Genomic DNA, 17,892 nt, shown 5'->3' on the forward strand with positions numbered 1-17,892 from the left:
CATGCAGTTTTTTATTAGTAAATAAATGAAGAATATCCTAGAGGAATGGTTGCCAAAAATCCACAAGGAAACAAGTTACTTCTACCAAGTTTTACCTAACTAACACACTCATATTCCACAAAATGTCTCAAAATACCCTCATTCCCAGGCATAATCTTTACCTCACATAAATTGAATTGTGATACTTTTTTAATAAACACAGAGTCAGGATTGTGTCAAACTAATGACCTCAAATTATGTACTAACCCTCCCTGCTTTCTCTTACTTCATACAACTTTTAAATTAATTAAATTAAGAGTTTATTTTTCCCCAAGGACTACTGCCTTTTCCCAAAAGATCTACTGTTCTATCTCCATTTGCCATATCTGTCTTTACTTCTACTGACACCATTTTTCTATCTTTGTCTACCTATGTCTTACCTTTGGAAAAATCTAAAGATAACAGAGAGAGCCAAAGGGAACCTTGTTCCTGGCTATCAACTTTTAAGGTCTCAGATAAGAAACAGAAAAAATATTGCTCATTCCTGTTATGCTGGCATATAAAGCTAAGGGTGATCATGGACAAAAGGATCTTAAATTTCCCTGTAGTCCTCTCTGGAAGGTTGGGAAAATCATCAGTAATATTGAAGGATGCATACAAACCCAATATAAAACATGTAACAAGGAAAAGAAGGGGAAAGAGAACTGAAGGGAAAGACACCTTGTGTCAGAAGAGACACCAATACCAATGCTTGAGAAAAATTTAAAAAGTATATGGTAAAATATCCTAGAACTTTTTATTCTGCCTCTTGGCAGAAACAGCCTTCACTGGCCAGGTTTTGCGTAGAGCTGCACATTTTAAGAGTGTTTAAACTGTGACTTATGTGAGGAATTCACTTCCAGGTGAACAGCTTGGGCAGCCGTGTCACACAAATATTTCAACATGTCTGAAAAGGCAAAAGCCAGCTCAGAAGTCATGTACACACAGTCACAGCTGATATACCCTTGGCACATTAGGTTAAGTTATACTCAGATGATTTTCCAGTCAGGAAATTCCTTAAAATGATACCAAAGTGTTTTCCTGTTCAAGTCAGAATGAAAACAAAATATGTAAAATAGCTCATAAATTTATGCATTTAATAATTATATTGCTTCAGAGAAAACATAATTGCTCAGAGTTTGGGGGTTATTTCATTTTTTTCTTTTTTTTTAATACATGACGTTTTACTACATAAAATAGCTTCATAAATTTAACATTTTGATTGTCAAGAACTCTTTTAAATAGAACATTTGACATAAAAAATCTGTAGCCAGGAAAAAACAAATATTAAATTAGTATGACTTTAGATCTGGTAAAAATCTTCTACTGAAAAAAAAAGCATACTAATATGTAATTAATTCTTGTTTTCAACTGTTGTTTCAGTTGTACACTGTTATTGAATTAAATATGATTGTACATTGGTGAAACATAGATTACATAAAGACTATATTAGTTAAACACAATGACCTGTGACAAAGCTAGCAATTTAAAAAATACAAAAAGACAGCAGAAAAGCAGCAGGAATTCTCCAGTTGCAGAAGTCTGCTCAAAATATGGCACTTAGTTACTGCAAAGGCTTTTTAATTTTAGGTCTTAGCAGCAAAGATCTGTTAAAGGCCCTTAACAATCCTCCAGGTGTATCATGCTGTGGTGAAATATACTTCATTGTCTTTATTGTGAAATAACAAGCCTTATTTTATTATTGTCAACATAATGAATTAAAAATAAGCTCACTGACGACAAAGTGAACCCAGTTTTTGCTAGTGCTGTGTCACAAAATCAAATAACTGTTGTTATGAGTTGCAGCACACACAAGGAGCACAAGCCTTTCCCCTGACAGCCAAATACCATTCAATCAACTGAACTACAGAATCTCCCTTGCAACTGTAAGATCAATTGCACTATTTCCCTACAAGTTTTATATCCCCAGCTTGCAATTCAGCACTTTCAAAAAAAAAAAAAAAACCAAGAGGACCCCAGAAATGCTGAGTACAACATATCTTCATGTCTATTACAGAATGTAATTAGTATTCAAAGATTTTACCCCTTCTAGCTACCAGGAAACTAAATTGACAACATTTCCTTGAATATACATGAATTTTTAACTGAACCTTTAATGTGAACTAAATTTGATTTTATTATATGAACATACACGCGACTTCAGTGAGAAGCCAGCTCACTTCCCAGCAGGGTTCACTTTTAAATTCTCTACCATGCTCAGGCAGGCTCAGTGTAGGCAGTTTCCTCTTAAAAACATGCTAAATATTGAAGCTAAGAACGCCTATTTCCTACATGAAGATAGCCCAGAATTACAAATTTTATAACCCAATGAGTGATTCCCGTCTGCCATCATTAGAAAAAAAATATTCTGTATTTACAGATCAAAAATATTTTTTTCCAAAATACTGAGGGTTTGCTAAAGATATCAAAGTGACCAAAAGCATTTTATTAACCCTAATACAGTCTTACTGTAGTGTTTCATAGGAACACAGCTAGGAAAATACAAAGGCATTAAAACTGACAAATGTCTATTTTTCTTTTTCAGTATAACCCTTTCACTTTAAAATGAACCTTTCAAGTTCATTGGGATTTGGGTAATTTTCCATTCTAAACTCTGCCACAGAGCAGGCATTTCATCTTATTCCCCTAAGGAAAGGCAAAAAGGCAACACAAAGCAACATCACACACAGAAAAGGCAACATTTTTTCTGGAATAAAAAATATGTCTTCCCTGAAAGAGGTATTAAGGATTTCTGCTGAGCCACCAGGCCATTTTAGGAAAATGACATTTATTTCTCTATACATCCATAAAGTACAAAACCACTTCTATGAAATAGCATCCTGAGCATAATGATGAAGTGGGCAGATTTTCATTAGATTGCAGAAAACATATTGTGGAGTTGTGTGAGCAATTTATGTCTTCAATAATAAAAAGAAACTATGAAGTAAAATTCCATTAATTTTCAAGCAGAAGATCTTTATGCTCATGTAATTCCATGTTAATAAAATCAACACTTCATTAATTTAATGGATATTGTCTGCCATATTTACAGTAGATGAACTTTATAAGGTTGTTCTTACTAATTTCTCAATATATTGCTGGGCAAATAAGGTGGAGACAACCAATGAATCCAGAGAAGTTAGTGAAAGCAATCCTGAAATTCTTTCAAACATTCAATAATAGTCAATGTATATATCACATTATGAAAGATACATTCTTCCTAAATAACACAAATAAACTTTTATATATTACCAGAAATACTTATCACATTTTTACAATTAATTCTAAATTTCACAAAATTCTTGCACACACATACACTCACTCTCTGATGATAGTGTATAAAATATCACCTCTCTTTTGACACAGTGGGAAACAGTAGTTCCCTAATACTTAAAATTTCATAGTTGTGCCAAGAACTATTAGGACTCTACCCAAAAAGAAATCAAAATAAATATTTTGAGGGAGACAATCCAGACCATAACAAATAAAGCCCTGCACTGGACAAAAAATATCTGTTGCCTGCTCTGTAAAAATAAGAGTGGTCCTTTGCTGGTTAGTTCAGCAAATCCACCCCATAACTGAATGTGTGAGAATGCAGGAGTGCCCAGGGATAAATTAAAAACTAAGAATTCTAAATGGGAAATTTATTTTGCAGATGCTACAGAAATAAAAGTCCTCACAAATTCCAGCAGCAGGCTACTGAGGGGACAGGAGATGGACATGAAACTCGTCCATGAGAAAACATTGAAACGAACTGAGACTTTTACCAAGAAAAAAATTACTTTCACAACTATAATGGCCCAACCACAAACAGTCTTCAGGAATAACCTATTTCTAGCTTCAGAGGGAGACATTGGCAGCAGTACATGGTGCAAGCTCGTCTAGTTACCAAAGTCTAGCACTATGTCTAATATTAATAATAACAGCAACAGGAAGAAGAAGAAAAAATTAGATTGGAAGGAGAAATGAGCTTTCTTTTCTTCTCCTGTTGGAAATTATACTCCCTGACGTCTTAAAAACATAATTTGGACTCAATCTAATGCTTTAATTGATATTTCTGAATTGCATATTTTTCAGAAACTTGAAAGAAATAAATATGTATATTATTATTAATATATATATATATAAACTTTACTCTGGATTTGTAAATCTTTTTATAAATTAGCTTAACTGTTGGATTTTCCAAACAGGCCCTGAGAATGTTTACTCAATTATTTCGTCTGCTTGAGGGACTGAACATAAACCTTGGAGGAAGCTGTTCTCACCCTTAGACAATACTATTGATGTTGCATTAATTTGAATGTCAAATATCTTGGGGAGAATTTCATATTTTTTGTGAAAGATTAATTTGAATGTTTCATAACATTTAGATTAATGTAAAATATTCAAGCCATTATTCAGCTAGAAAAACTCCACACTCTAAGACTTTTTTTAAAAATCCCATATTTGATTTGAACTCCACTTCCTATGAACTGTCCCATCTATTAGGCCATAAAGTTTGACTTTTTCCTGTTTTGTGGCTCAGTGAACACTTTCACAGGTCACAGCAATTGAAACAGGATGATAGAGGAGACTGATGGGGACCTTGCCTCTATCCTCTCCTCACCTCATTATCTCCAGCCCCAGCCATGCTTACAGGACTGTGAGGAACTGGTAAATATTAGTGCTCCTTTTCATTACCATTATGTACTCTGTGTGTTTATAATTCATTACTTGCTAAAGGGTAAAATAATTATTGTTTGTAAGCATGACAAGGTAGGAAAGGCAAAATGATGACCTAGAAAGAGCATGTCAAACACTCCAGCATAACACAAGGGCACTGGCTGCAGGGAGACTGCTGCTCTGTTGCTCATTTCCTCTTAAGTTTCAAAAATTTCATTTTTTTTTTTATATCACTCTGAATGTTTTCTGTCACAGACAACAAGTAAGGGCTTACACCTGGACCTGTCATGTGAACCCCACTCATTATTTCTGCTAGGGATTTTGTTTTTCAGAATATTTTTTTTATTAACTGGGCTATTAATTGACAAAATTCCATACATACACGTTTGAGCTCTGCCAGACATAACAGAATGATGTATTTCTCAGTAATACAGTTTACAGCCTATACAGACTTTCAAAACAAGCATAATGCACATCACAGACATTTAAATTGGGTAATAAAATTTAATCTCTTTATATGCAAATGCAGTCCTACATGCTCTGATATCCAAAAATATGCAGATGTACATGTTCACAAGAGGAGTGACTAATTTGTGGTTAGTGCAGATGCAGCATTACCTGACTTCTCAGCACAACAATATTCCAACACCTCCTGCAGGAGGGTGATGCAACCTGAAGCTCATCAGCAGCCTCACTCTGTGAGCAATTACAGATTGCTCTCTTTATTAATTTTAAATGGGCTACCATGCATTGTTTGCACAGATTTTTAATTGCACACAGTACCATGCCCCACAAAATTCCATGTGGGCCAGAGGTCCTTTAAGCATTTCTATTTCTGAATTGTTTCAAAACAACATGTTATTTTACTGGGAGGATCAAGCTGTTCTGAGTCTCAGAAGGGCACAGGAAAATTCATAACATCCAGCAGACTGCAGTACTGCAGAAGGGCACCTACTGAGAAAGCTAGCAGTAATTGAACAATGTTTTTGACAATGGAAGAAGGCATAAAACAGTCTAATACTTAATGTTCTACATATGTTATACCATTCCCCAGAGCTTGTATGCCTTGGCATAAGTATAGCTGCAAATGTGAAAATGGTATTAAAAAATCATAGAAAAACAAACAAACAAAAACCAAAACAAAAATAAACAAAACAACTCACAAACAAACCAAGTTGTGGTTAGTATTTTAAATTTGCAAATATGCATGCAATTTACATGGGATTATTTTCTCTGCATAGGTCTTTATTTCTTCCCTGAAGAGGGAGACTTGAACTAATCTGAAACTGGAGAACACCATGTATGAACATACAGAATGTAGATTGGACTTAAAAATAGCTTAACTACCCAATCAAAATTTATGGGCTGGTAACTTAAATTGATTTTATACAACAGTCCTCTTAAAAAGACATTAATTCCAGAAATAAATATGCGCAAGAGATGCATCAATTATATTTTAATATATTAAAGGTATGTGAAACATCTTACTGCATTAATATTGAATGAATCCTATCATTTACCATTGCATCCACAGGTCTTATGATCTTTTAAAAGAATTATAATGAACAAATGCTAAACTTTTTTATATTTTTGACATCCTGGGTATTGTTTACATCTTAATCACTTCAACAGTTGGTAGAACAAAAACAGTATCCTTACATAAAGACATCTTCCTTATATGAATACCCCATAGTGTTCCCACAGATGTTCAGCCCTCAGGGATTGATTTCAAGCCTGGAAGTCCAGGAGAATCACCTTTACCTTCCAAAGGCATCAGGTGCTCAAGAATCACTTGGAAGCCGTTTTTAAACTCAACAGGAAAGATACTCAATTCAGAGACATTTCATAAGAACTACAATGACAATTTAGGCTAGAAAAAATTGCCTGCCATTGAAAGCCTGGTTGGAGCATAAATTAGCTTTAAGAAGACAATGAAACCAGGCTTTGCCAAAATGGATGTCTGACTTGACTACCCCTTTTCATCATGGCCTATTTACAAGTAGTGTCTTTCTGATGTTTAGCCTTTCAAGTAGAAGGAAATTCAAATACTTGGCAACGACAAAAAAACCTAAATGCATTCCAGAAGACAAACAAAGTGGGAACTAAAATCTTTGGATAAAGGCAACGCTTAGGGCAGCCACCATAGGACAACAGCCCATGAAATATTCCCCAGTCTTGTACAAACAAACACTGAGGGACATCACTGCTGGCAGGACACTGAGAGCTGGGGCTGAAGTGCCAGCTCTGTGCTGAGTCCTGCTGCTGGACAGAGGGGAAGGGATGCTGAAGAGGAGAGGGGGATAATCCTAATGATGCCCTAAACATTGCCAGCAGTCCTGCAGCTTATCAGTAGTGTACTAGAAACATGTAGGTCACAGTAAGACAAAGATAAAACACTAGAGTTGAACAAAAATAGCAAAAAATGGCAACTGAAAGAGAAGACGAAGTAACTTGAGGCAGCCATATAGGAATAAAGTGTTCAGACTGCTCCAATGACCAATAGGATTCTCTGTGTGGGAATGATTATTTCCATGTAAATTAGTGGCAGCAAAAGAGCTGATTCAGGGCTGATTACCTGGCTCCTCTCAGCAAGTAATTAGACTGATATTTTACGGTATTATTTATTGTCTTTTAATGTGTCAAACATGTTTGAAAATTTAAATGCATAAATAGACCAATCAGTCTCACACAGCCACTAGGGAATCACATTTAGCAAAACTGTTACAGTAATGATAATAGCAAACCATGAAGTTACATTGGATTTTCTACCTAAGAAGAACACCCTCCATTCATATCAGTGACAGGGTCAGTACTGAGACATCAATTCTCCTAAACTATTTTCTTGCTTAACCTTCTATGTTTAGTTACTTTAAGTTACAGCGTTACTAGCTTTGGAGTGATAATTCCTCAATTTGCAAATATCTCATAAGAAAAATGTTTCATTTGGGAAATTAAAGCTTAACAAAATTCATTAATATTCTCAGACTTTGAGTAGAGATTTGAATATTATCTCCCATTTACCTGGCATCACCCTTTATATTGTTTTTTATTATTAATTCCACTTAATATCTGGAAAATTTATAATTCTTGTCTCTACTATGTTATCTGCATATATCATCTTAATTTGATCCTTCTTAAAATTCTTCTTCTGTAAAGTTCCAATGAGGTGTTGCATGAGTTTTAATGTCAACCAACTTCCTTGTTGCTGTACAGATTATTAATAGACTATAAAAGAACAGACTTTCTGATATTCACATTGACTTGACTCAAATTATTTCTAATTTATTGACAAAATTAGCTTCTAATTCTTTTTAGAGCTTGATAAATTCCAGTTTTAATTTATCTAGAAAATACAGTTATAAAGACAAAGAGATCTCCAATCTGCAAGCCCTTCTTAATTTCCTAAAAACTCAATATTGACTAAATCAACTTTTTTAGTTTAAAACTTTCCTTGATAGCTTTCCTTGCAAGAAATACTCTGTAATCAATTAAAAAAATGCTTGATAATTTAAATATATACCAAATTATATGTTAAAAGCATAAAGAACATGGTTCTATAGGCAAAATTATGCTTGCAAATATAAATAGGAAAGTGGAGAAATTAATCTAAAAACAAACAAAAACCCTGGCTTTGTCTATTTGGTGTATCCACAAAAGTGTTCTTCTGGAACACTTGAAATCTCAAAAGTAATGCAGATACTGCTTAGAATAAAGCAGGTGGTGACAATATGAAAGTGTGTTCTGGAATCTTTTCTTTTCAATTTTATTGTACCAAAGGAGTATCTATGTCTGACTGTGGGATCTCAGCACCTCAGGACTGATGTGCAGAGTGACCGAGACCACCCTTGGGGGGCTCGGGAGTCCTGGAATGTTGCCAGAAGTGTCTGGTGGCTGGACTTTGATCCTGCACGGGAGATGACACCTGTATGAGGATGGGAGGATTTCACTGGGGTGAATGATGAAGGGATAAGTTAATTAAGGTGTAGAACACAGGGTTTAAGATTTCTGTACAGGGGGGTCTAGAGAAGTAAGATGGAGGAATTGGGGCGTGTCCTGTCCTTCTTCTTCTTCTTCTTGGCCTCCATCTTCTGTGGTGATGGTGGCACTTTGGGATTGGTCTTTACTAGAAGTGCACCGGTTAATAAGGGTAGAAGGTATTGGGGAAAAATTATAAATATTGTACACGTAACTTCGAGTATAAAGATAAGTGACCGCCCCGGGGGCTGCGGAGTGTGCCCATGGCTGGCTTGCTGTGCAGACCTCTGTCGGGCTGAAAGAAAATCTTTTAGATAAACAATTAATAAACACTGAGACCGAAACAAGATCAGAAGTCTCTCCTCGTCCTTTGAAGCGCCGGGCTGTCCAAGGCCACCCTGGGCCTTTCCAGGCCACCTAAACAGCCGAGAAACCGAGCAAGTGGCATCCCTGAGCTAAACCAGAAATGAATCAGCCTAAAACAGCCGGAAAGAGAAACATGGAAAGCGACATCTGACTGTTATAAGAAAGTTTTTTCCACAGTGGAAAGAAGTGAAGCAATATGAATTTCAGAAAAGGCCTGCTTTGACATAAGCACTAACAGCATTATTGGAGAGTTACAAAGAAAGCATTAAAAAAATTCCGTCCCTCTCCAACAACAAACAACAGTCACTGATGTTGTGAAAAGAGTGGGGGGGGGGGGGGAGGAGAAAAGAAAAAACTGAGCTTAACAATTCATTAAAATATTTCAGAAAGCACAAAAGGATTTCACACACTTTTTTGTAGGCTGTGCATACTAAGTATTCATTTAATTTTAAAACACATTGTGATGTAATTTTATGAAAATTGACAACAAATGCCTGGATAATAACAAACATACCAATGTCATCTGCATCAGGAGTCCTGGCTGGCAGCTTCTGAAGGGCCCCTTTGCCATCTGTCCTCTGTGCTGAGCTGCTGCCTTGAGGCTGCTGCTGGTCTTCATCTTCAGCAACAAATGAAATTACACCTAAAACAAATAGATACCAGGTGTTGTATTAGCCAGGAATTAGCTTCACAAAAACAGACTGCCAGACATGCACAAGTATTTCCTCTGTTCAAAAGTAATGCAAAATGAAGTAAAGCTTCCATTCCAGGTGTCAGCCATCCAATTAGAATTTATGATATTAAAAATATCTCTTGAGTAAGAGCAAGGAAATTAACCAATTTTTGTCCCCAAAGAGCTCTTCTACTTGCCTGAAGAGATCCATAATGGGCACCTGAGAAAGATCAGTAGTAGGAAACACAATACAAACAAGGACTTCATAAAAGTTACAAAATCTGGTGATCACTAATTGTATCTTTTTCCCAGCTCAATTTTCTGTGCACAATCTTGATTGCTGCTGTTATTTTTTTTTTAATCACAGTGTCTCATTCTAGTGATATAAGAGAACAACTCTAATAGTTAAACTATTCCTGTGATACATTTTTGTATTGTATGCTAAATTGTAATCAAATGTGACAAGAAGATAAAACACAGACAAACACAGACAAACACAGATAAACCCGGGATTTTTAAATTGCCAGATCTCTATTTAATAACATAAAATCTAGTATGTACAGGGCGCCTTTAAATAACATTAATGTTATTCTGGAAGATTTTATATACTGGCTTCCATTAGCATCTTTTCATTTCTTCCATTTCTTGCCTCTAAGAATTTCAAATCTACACAAACTTTTGGAAATACCAAATAGCATTCTACCTGCATCTAAATTATTTTCCTTCAGTGTTTGAACATATTTTGGAGACTATCTAAGCCAAAATAAATACATTTTGCAGGTTTAATTCTTGCTCCATATAAAATCTAAGGAGATGACATTTTATGCTATCATATAGTAAGAAATGTTCTCATTGTGATTAGTAGAATTTTTGTGACACATATCCAAAGGTGATTTTGTTCATTGTGTCTTACCAAGGACTTGAGAAAACTATTATTAATGGAACTTGTAAAATTTGAAATGGGGAATTCTTATGAGAGTCCCAGAACAATTTGATTTGAAAATACCTACATCTAATGGAATCCTTTGTTTCTGCAGCTTTGAGTGGGGTAGAGGTGTGACATGAAAAACACTGACAAAATATCCCTACTAAGAAGGATTATATTAAATAATTATAAGAAAGAATCTCTTTTTCTTTGAGACACAGCAACTGAGAAGCACAGGTATAAAACAGTGAAGTTAAAAAGAAAATAAAAAAAATGGAAATAAGTTTCAATCCAGAGGAAAAATATAATATATAACTTCAAACTTAAAAAAAAATTAGAATCCCAAATTTTTTTTCATTAAGAAAACTCTACTTAAATGCAAATAAACTAAACTAATTAAAAAACAAACCTACAGAATTTAAAATGAAAAAGTTTTAAAAACTACTAAAATTACTCACAGTAATTAAGTCAGAACTTGGCTCCAAAGAGGATAAGGAGTGACTGCAATTTCACGAAATTAGTAATTTTTAAATTTTTTTAATCTTAAAAATAAGAAACATGTGCAAGAAGGACAAAAAAAAAATAAAACCATTATGGAAAGGATAATGAAGACTGAAGAAAATGCTCAAGGTATATAAATCTTGAGGTAAGAGAACACATGGAATAGCACTAATAGATAATGGACCATAGGATAAATTACTAATTAATGACTAATGACCACAGAATTCTAACTAATTAATCTGATTTTATGTATCAATATAAAATCCTAGTATTATTTTGGTCTATTGAATCACAATATTAGGGATATGCAAAGTGTAAGAGAGAATTCATTAATTTTAAATACCAATACTTGCCATCAATATGCTTAAAAGTTATCAACAATTAGAATAAAATTCGTAAAAATATGCAAAATTGTAGCTTTGAAGTTGATCAAAATTCTTGGCTAAATGCTAATCAATACATTCATAAATTCTACCAAATTCTTACAGTAAAGAATATTTTGTTGCACTTAAGGAAAAATTATTAAAATTTTAAAATTATAGTTCTTCCTTCCAGTGACCATGGAAGATTTTCTTTACCAATTTTCTGTATTTCAGAATCACAAATTATCCATTTCTGAGCGTGGGAGAAAGAGGGACAGAACAGGAGCAATTTAAGTAATGAGACGGTAAAACAAAGACTGGGTTTTGTTCTCTGCACAAAATGTGGCCTCAAAAGCATCAAAATAATTTGCTTAAACACTTGAATAATTAATTTTTGTTTGCAGCAAATATTGGAATGCTTGAAAAGTTCCAAAAGAATAAATTGCTGAAGAATATTTCAAGAGCTATGAGAGGAACTATGGTAACTGAAAACTACTTGAATTGCTAAACCACTGTGCTGACAATCCACCAATTGCATGATCAAAAAATCAGTGGAGAATTGCAGAATAAGTGCTGACACTCCATTTTCCTACTTCATGAAAACCAGAGCTCAAACAAACAGAGTTAATAACAATGAGGTTATAATCTTGATCGATAAAGGTGAATTAATGTGGTGAATACAGATGTCTGCAAGGCTCTCAATTAAATCTGTCAAAGTATTTCTGGAAAAAATAATGAGTTTTACTGCAGATGGTATACATTTTGTAACTCAATTTATCTGCTTAATCTTAAAATATTCATAAATTGTATTTTGTAATTTTCACGGGCACCAAAGTATCTACCACAAGCTCAAAGCTATTTGAATATTTTATTAGGGGAAAATAAAAAGAAATCATTGCTGGAAAGAACTGCAAATAACAACAGAAAAGAGTGTATTAATTTCATGTCAAATCTAAAATGCAGAATCCTTATCAGTGAAGACAGTAAAAAGTACGATCTGCATGACTTGAGCCTATAAATTAAGGCAGAACATTTTCCTAGGAAGAATTCCTAATTAGAATGCTCTCCTGGTTTGCGAGTAAATGGTGCAATCCACTGACCCTTATTGGATCCTAAGATAGCAGATGATACATAAATATATTAATTTATTTAAATTATGGGCTACAAAAATATTCCTGTCAAGAGATATTTTGCAGGATGGGAAAAAGAATTTTTTACAATGAAGAGTAATAAAAAGTACTTTGTGCTCTATGAAGTCATAAATAATACATTGGAAATGTGCAGAAATGCTGCTTTAAAAATGACAGATTTCAAATAAATACATAAAGCAATTTTACATTTTTCATGTGGTTCTTCTGAGCTTGGCTCCTCCGCTTTTAAAGAGCTTTGACACAAAGTTCTGGTCTTCTGGCTGTGAATGCAGAGTCATCTTACACAACTTTTACTTACCAGTGCATCTCACTTTTCAATATTGATGCTATAAAACAACTGATAAATGATAACCTTTTCAAACACAACAGTCCTCAATGTCTGGGTTTTTTTGTTTTGGGGTTTTTTTATATCCAATTGCTCAGTTCTGACTTCTCTGTCACACATTACACCACAGTGTAACTTGCCAAAATATCATGGCTGACAGTTTTTAAAGCATACATTCGAGACCAAACCAGATTTCACCTGCATCCCAGATACAATTCCCACCAATTCAACTGGCCACAGAATTATGCCATCATCATCTGGTTTAGAAAACAAGACTCCTTAGCTGTCCTTTTGCATATATATAAGGTATTAAATTTGCATATATGATCCTAAAATTGTAAAAGCAATGATACAAGTATTTCTGTAATTCTACTGAAAATTAATAATTAAAATTTACACAAATTGAGTGTTATATTTTTGCTGACACATCACTGATTTAAAAGCTTTCTTGGTCAAAACATCATTGCACATTTTCTAGGTTTACTAGCCAATGTTGGAACATTTTATACAACTGTAGTCTAAATATTAATACCAAAGGCTTGCTTTGTATTGCTTCAGAGAAGATGCATCCCTTTAAAAGGAGGCAGGCTATTTTATTTCTCAATAAAATTGTAATTACAACACCCCATGTTAGGCTGACTCATTGGCTATATTCTACACACCCCCTGTATCCATGCATACAATTATGAAAGCAAGAAGTGCTCAATGCTTTCCTCTGTATAACTTAAATGGAATATTTAAAAGATACATAGTTTGCATGATTACTTTCTGCTGCAGAGAGATAAAAGTCCACAATATCCCAATATTTTAACTGGAAAAACACCCCAGAAGGCTACAGGGCCACAGAATTCATCACACAAATCTGAAAAGATATAGAAACATTTGGCTTGTGGTTTAAATATACACATTAACTCAATAAGGTCTTGGGAGTGGGAAGAGGGGTTTTTATTTTTCCTGTTTTTTTCTGGCCAATGGAATCTATGTACAGTTGCTGCCACAGAAAAGTTCCTCAAAAGAGATAAGATAAATTAACAAGATGAGTGTAATTTATGTAGCTATTTGGCCAATTTTATGTTCTTGCAGTTTTTCTATTGACAAAAAAAAAACAAAAAAAAAAAAAAAAAAAAAAAAAACAAAAAAAAAAAAAAAACGGATATTTACTGTAGATTAGTACAAAACTTTATAATCTTTATTTTCCTAGGGAAATGTTTGTGATAAAACATTTAAATCCTAAGGAGTTTCTGTAAATCCTACTTGTTGGTGTATTATGATTAAATGAATTTCTCCCTGCAACAAAAAATGAGAATAAGATTTAAGACTCATAACAAGGAGAAATGAGCAGGTGGCAAATCCTGCTATCAACTATCAATCACATCTGGTTTTGTAGCACTTATTAAAGAGGTGAATTGTTTCGTTTATAATGCTCACTGCCTCTTCTTAATGTGACAATAAATCCAGAATATGGAAGGGCACAGGAGCCTGAAGCGATGGAAGGAAAGGAAATTTCAAGGAAAGGAAGGAAAGGAAGGAAAGGAAGGAAAGGAAGGAAAGGAAGGAAGGAAGGAAGGAAGGAAGGAAGGAAGGAAGGAAGGAAGGAAGGAAGGAAGGAAGGAAGGAAGGAAGGAAGGAAGGAAGGAAGGAAGGAAGGAAGGAAGGAAGGAAGGAAGGAAGGAAGGAAGGAAGGAAGGAAGGAAGGAAGGAAGGAAGGAAGGAAGGAAGGAAGGAAGGAAGGAAGGAAGGAAGGAAGGAAGGAAGGAAGGAAGGAAGGAAGGAAGGAAGGAAGGAAGGAAGGAAGGAAGGAAGGAAGGAAGGAAGGAAGGAAGGAAGGAAGGAAGGAAGGAAGGAAGGAGGAAGGAAGGAAGGATATTGTGATATTGTGATCCAGCAGAGCCATTCAATAATCAAGCAACCAGAAGAGCCTCCAAGCTTTGTCTTTGCCCCCACTGAATTAGTCTCAGTTTGTCAGGGTGATGTGGGTGAAGAGGAACTGCTCAAAGCAAACAGGCAGGTGCTGGAAATACAGCTTAGGCTACAAGAAACTACAGAGATCATCTTTCTCCCTCGTGGGTGTTTATGGTTCCGTTGAAATTATAGTGATCAGTAGATCAATATGCAGAATTCCAGAAAAAAAAGTGACTTTTTTTTTTCTTAATCCCAGTGTCAAAGAGATAATAGTGATAAACAAATTCAATCAACTCATTTACAGGCCAGAATGTATTGGCATCATCTTCACCACCTCAAAACTGTCCTACAGCTGCATCTGACAAGCCTAGAAATAATATTAAATAATATTAATTTATATTAATTATTAAAAATAATTAATATTATTTAAAGACATGGAACATGCTTCCTGTTTTTCCTCAATTTAGGTTTCTAAGCAGCATTGAAAAGCGCTGCCTACTAAACATAGATTCAGTTAAAAAATTAGGGGAAGGTGAGACATAAAGTTAGAAAGCTCCTTTCCAAATGCTAGGGGGTTGTATGAATAAAAGGGCACTGACTATGAAAGGTTTGTGGTTTTTTTGCAGAAGACATATTCAAGTATTATGAGTTTTGCTGTGTTCTGGAAAAATTCTGGTCTATTCTGTGGAAAGCAGAAATAAAAATTTGATAAAATATAAAGCAATCTGTAGAAGATACTTTCTCAAACCTGAAGAAAATTGGTCAATTACTCAGAAAACAGACTGCTGAAGAATTTTATGTAGTGACAGAATCTTGTTTCAGGTGTTTATTTGCTATTATTTCTGTGTTAAAGCTGTCACACACCTAAAAACTAGCTGAACCATGTAATATTAGCACTCTATTGGAATGCTTCCAAATGGGTTTTAGAAAATAACTGGGCCCATTTTTAGCTTAGCAACCATAAAACAGTAAGACAGAAAGCTAAAGCTGCATAATTTTGCAGCTATATAATTTTTGGAAATAAAAGGACTTCAAAAATAAATGAAAAATGCAAACCATTTGCTCAGTACAACTTACATGGTAAAAGTTCTTTCATTAGAATTTATTTTAATATGAAAAAACAGTATTAGAACATCAAGACTACAAAGTTTTACAATCACAAGTTAGGAAGTTCTGGACTTGAAATTATTCATCTAGAGTTCTCAGCTAGGTATCAAAATGAAATTATTCATCTAGAGTTCCCAGCTAGGTATCAAAATAGTTGTTCTTTTTTCCTTGCAGGATAAAATTGACTCCCTCTGCAGATAGCTTTGGAGCACTGCTTTTTATTTTGTCATTCCAACTGTTCACCACATGGATTATTTTCTTCCTTCTAAACAAATTCACCTGACTGAATAAAGAATACTCTTTTTCTTTTTTTTTTTTTTGGGGGGGGGGGAAGGGGGAAATGTTTAAATTATACTTTTCTTGTAGTGTCTTGAACCTGGAAAGGATTAAGATTCCTGAGTATCGCCTAATTCCTACTTGAATCACCTATATCTCATATGTGACTCTCAAGATTCAGGCTGGCTGTTGAAATATCCTGAAAGCCAAAAAACCAAAAATAAAAAACCAAAAATGCGTTCACATATCTTTTATATATTTTATATATATATACATATATATACACACACACACACACACACACATATATATATATATATATACACATATACATATATATATAATTTTTTTTTTTTTTTTTTTTTTTAATCTTTGAAATTGAAGTTTCTCAGGGCCTGGAAACTCTGCTCTGGAGAACAAATATGACTTCCCAGCCTTGCACAGTGTGATGCAGACAGACTCCCATTCTCCTTGAAGCACAAAAAAAGCACTTCCTAACACGTTACCTTAGGTAGGACACTTGGTAGTCAGGTTTACATCAAACCCAACATCAGACAGCAAATTCAGCTGCTGCTTTCCACACCTGTGACAGGGCCTCTCTTCCCTCCACCCCTCTCCTGCTACAGCAGCTGAATGATCAGAGAGTGAGCACGGATTTCTGTGAGAGAGCCAAACCTGTCTCTCTTCCAGGGGAAGAATGAACATGATTTCCTGAGGTGGTGATTAAAGCAAGCCCTGAGCCAGGGGGTGGATTGCAGATAACTGGGCCCTGTCCTTTTCAAAGGATAACTTTGCCCTTCTGTCAAATTATTTTAAAGTGTAAAATAAATGAAGTTTTCTGAGAAGGGCAGATGTGGCTTCCAAGCATTTGAACCAGCAACTTTTTGTTGGGTTAGAGAAACTGACTGTTCTCTCTTTTTTCACTCAGTGAACATATAATACTTCAAAACATAATGGAAACCATTGTGATAGAAGTCAAGGGAAGGAGCGAACATTGGAGATGTAGATCTGAACATGCCATCTATGTCCCTTTGAAGGCATGGCTTTTATCACCCGGTATTAATTTGCTCTCTGATAGATCCCTTGGAGCCTCTTCTACTGAAACTTTCATTATATATAAAAGAACTGGGGATTTTCTAAGGCAGAAGAAGAGACTATCCCTAAATCTTTAATGCTTAAAAAAAAGCCATGTCTAAATATAGTACATCCTCAATATTTCCTGGTGCACATTTTTGATGGTTACAATTTCATTGAAAGCTGATTCCTATTCATGAAGCATGATTTTTTTACAGGGCTACAGATCAGGGCACTGAAATCTTCCTATGGCACTAGACCAAGCCTTTTTACAGGTATTAATTTCTTTGCACAAGTCACTTGTGAATTGAGATGGCATTATTAGTTAGGTTTTACATATCAGGTACTGAAAACAAAATGGCCAAAGGAGCAAAGTAGTTTGACATCCTCAGGGACAAGATTTAATAGCTTTTTAATGCTAAGAAAACAGCTGTCATTAATCTCAATTGTCCAAGAACGGAGCAGAATCAAGTGCATGGAGTTAGGAACCCACAAATTTGAAACTACACACACTAAGCATTTTCTATTGAGAGATTTATCCATTATTGGGAAGTTCAAATCTTTCCCTGAGTGCT

The 17,892-nt window shown here is 34.8% G+C and overlaps 1 protein-coding gene across 1 annotated transcript in view; it reads right to left on the reverse strand.

Moving 5' to 3' along the window:
* CFAP47 (cilia and flagella associated protein 47) overlaps positions 1-17,892 on the reverse strand; it is a 259,943-nt gene that overhangs the window by 111,438 nt on the left and 130,613 nt on the right. Inside the window, exon 50 of the mRNA XM_058045574.1 lies at positions 9,536-9,664. Within this exon, the coding sequence (XP_057901557.1) occupies positions 9,536-9,664 (129 nt within the window). The remainder of the gene's footprint in view (positions 1-9,535; positions 9,665-17,892) is intronic.

Source organism: Melospiza georgiana, chromosome 2 (assembly GCF_028018845.1).
Source record: "Melospiza georgiana isolate bMelGeo1 chromosome 2, bMelGeo1.pri, whole genome shotgun sequence".
In the NCBI taxonomy this organism is placed as follows: Eukaryota; Metazoa; Chordata; class Aves; order Passeriformes; family Passerellidae; genus Melospiza; species Melospiza georgiana.